Here is a 1,703-nt window from a genome sequence, read left to right as displayed (position 1 = left end):
AATTGTATTATTATTATTATTATTATTATTATTATTATTATCTGTGCAGACTACCATCTGAAGTACAAGTCATAATTGTTTTCTGATCCCTTTAGAACTGAATGAGAGTAACTGAACCTGAGGGGATATGCAAAACTGGTTTAAAAATATCTTTAATCCTTGTGCATCCATGAAAAATAAGTCAGCCTCTCTGCACCATCTCAAATGCTCCAGAATATTCTGAGGGCGTTTCAGGCAGCAACAGAGATGCTGGTGTTATTATAGGCTCCACCTCCCCAAACATAGGATGATTAGTCAGCCACAGTAACACAATGTGTAACCCAGCTGTACTTATTTTTGATTGTGTAATCAACAGCCATGATTTCACTTCCTCTGCTTCATGTCCTTTGTCATGTCTCCCACCCGCCCTCCACCTTGCCCTCACCTTAACATAGAGTTGCTGAAATTCATCCAGGTTGAGAATGCCAGAAGGACAGTCTTTGAGGAAGCCTTTGTACCACTGCTTGAGCTCTGCTTCATTGAATTCAGTGCTTTTGGTCAGGTCATCCAGGACCTCTGGAGCTAGCTTGCTGTTGTGCTTCCCCATGATGCCAAATCTCTCTAGGATAGGGGGAGACACAGAGCAACCGACAGGGTGAAGACACAGGTAAGGAAGTTCTAGACAAACAACAGCAACACCAGTATTGCTCTGTGTTGCTGCCAGAGCACAGGTCTCTGAGGACATATACAAACAATGAGCTACCTGTTTTGTCATTGTGTGGCTTTATATTGTCAAAATACACAGTCAAATTCATTTTAGCAAGCCATTTAGTCCTGTATTTGTTTAACAAACCCACCTAAAATAATGAAAATGTGCACATATTACTCCTCTGAATTATGAAGACCAAATAAATGCCTATTTAAATTATTTAAGTTAATATTAAAGTATTGTTAAAATAGAATTCTCCGCATCTCATAACGGTAGTCTCACATTAAAAATCTTTAATAATATGACTAAAGCAATTAATCTCATAGAGCACTAGCTTCTTTTACATGAGCTTCAATGTGCTGGGCTTTCACCAATGTGGTAGTTTAGCTTGTACCTTCACAACAGCATGCAATGTTGTTGCATAAGGGTGTAAATAAAATGATTTAACTCAACAAAAAGGTATTCCTCAGGCCTCTAGTTTAGGACCACTGGAGCTTTATTCTATTTTTATTCACCATGTCCATTTTTTATAATTGCTGTGTTCAATTATAAGCCAATAATATTATTATTTATTAATCCCACCTGTACTGTTTACATTCCAACTTTGCACATGCACATTTGCACACGCATAATTGCACACTCTATTGCACTTCCAGCTCCAACGTAGCATACGTTCTATCTTTATTATATTCTTTATATTTTTTATTATATTTGTTTCCACTTGCTGTTTTTAAGTGCCTTTAGATTTTGTGTACTATTTATCTACCTTATATTTCACTTTGTATCGTTTGGCATTCATTGCGGACAGCAAAGTAAGAATTTCACTGTACAGGGAAACACATTTCTTTACTGTGCACATGACAATACTTTGATTGATTGATATATACTGTACACCAAAACCATATTCACATATGACAAATTGAAGTGGCTTTGCAATCTGATTTTAATATTTTACAAAATTTGCTGTCAGCTAAAAAAAATTCTTAACCTCAACTCTACATGTGCAAAAGAACAT

General features: G+C 36.3%; 1 protein-coding gene across 1 annotated transcript in view; it reads right to left on the bottom strand.

Annotated features, from left to right (window-relative positions):
- Nucleotides 1-1,703, bottom strand: part of LOC109974597 (visinin-like protein 1) — a 30,043-nt gene that overhangs the window by 10,579 nt on the left and 17,761 nt on the right. Inside the window, exon 2 of the mRNA XM_020624863.1 lies at nt 425-600. Within this exon, the coding sequence (XP_020480519.1) occupies nt 425-586 (162 nt within the window). The 5' untranslated portion in view covers nt 587-600. The remainder of the gene's footprint in view (nt 1-424; nt 601-1,703) is intronic.

Source organism: Monopterus albus, unplaced genomic scaffold (genome assembly GCF_001952655.1).
Source record: "Monopterus albus unplaced genomic scaffold, M_albus_1.0 scaffold340.1, whole genome shotgun sequence".
NCBI classification, from domain to species: domain Eukaryota; kingdom Metazoa; phylum Chordata; class Actinopteri; order Synbranchiformes; family Synbranchidae; genus Monopterus; species Monopterus albus.
Note: the sequence above shows the minus strand (reverse complement) of the source record. Positions and strands in the feature narration are given on the sequence as shown.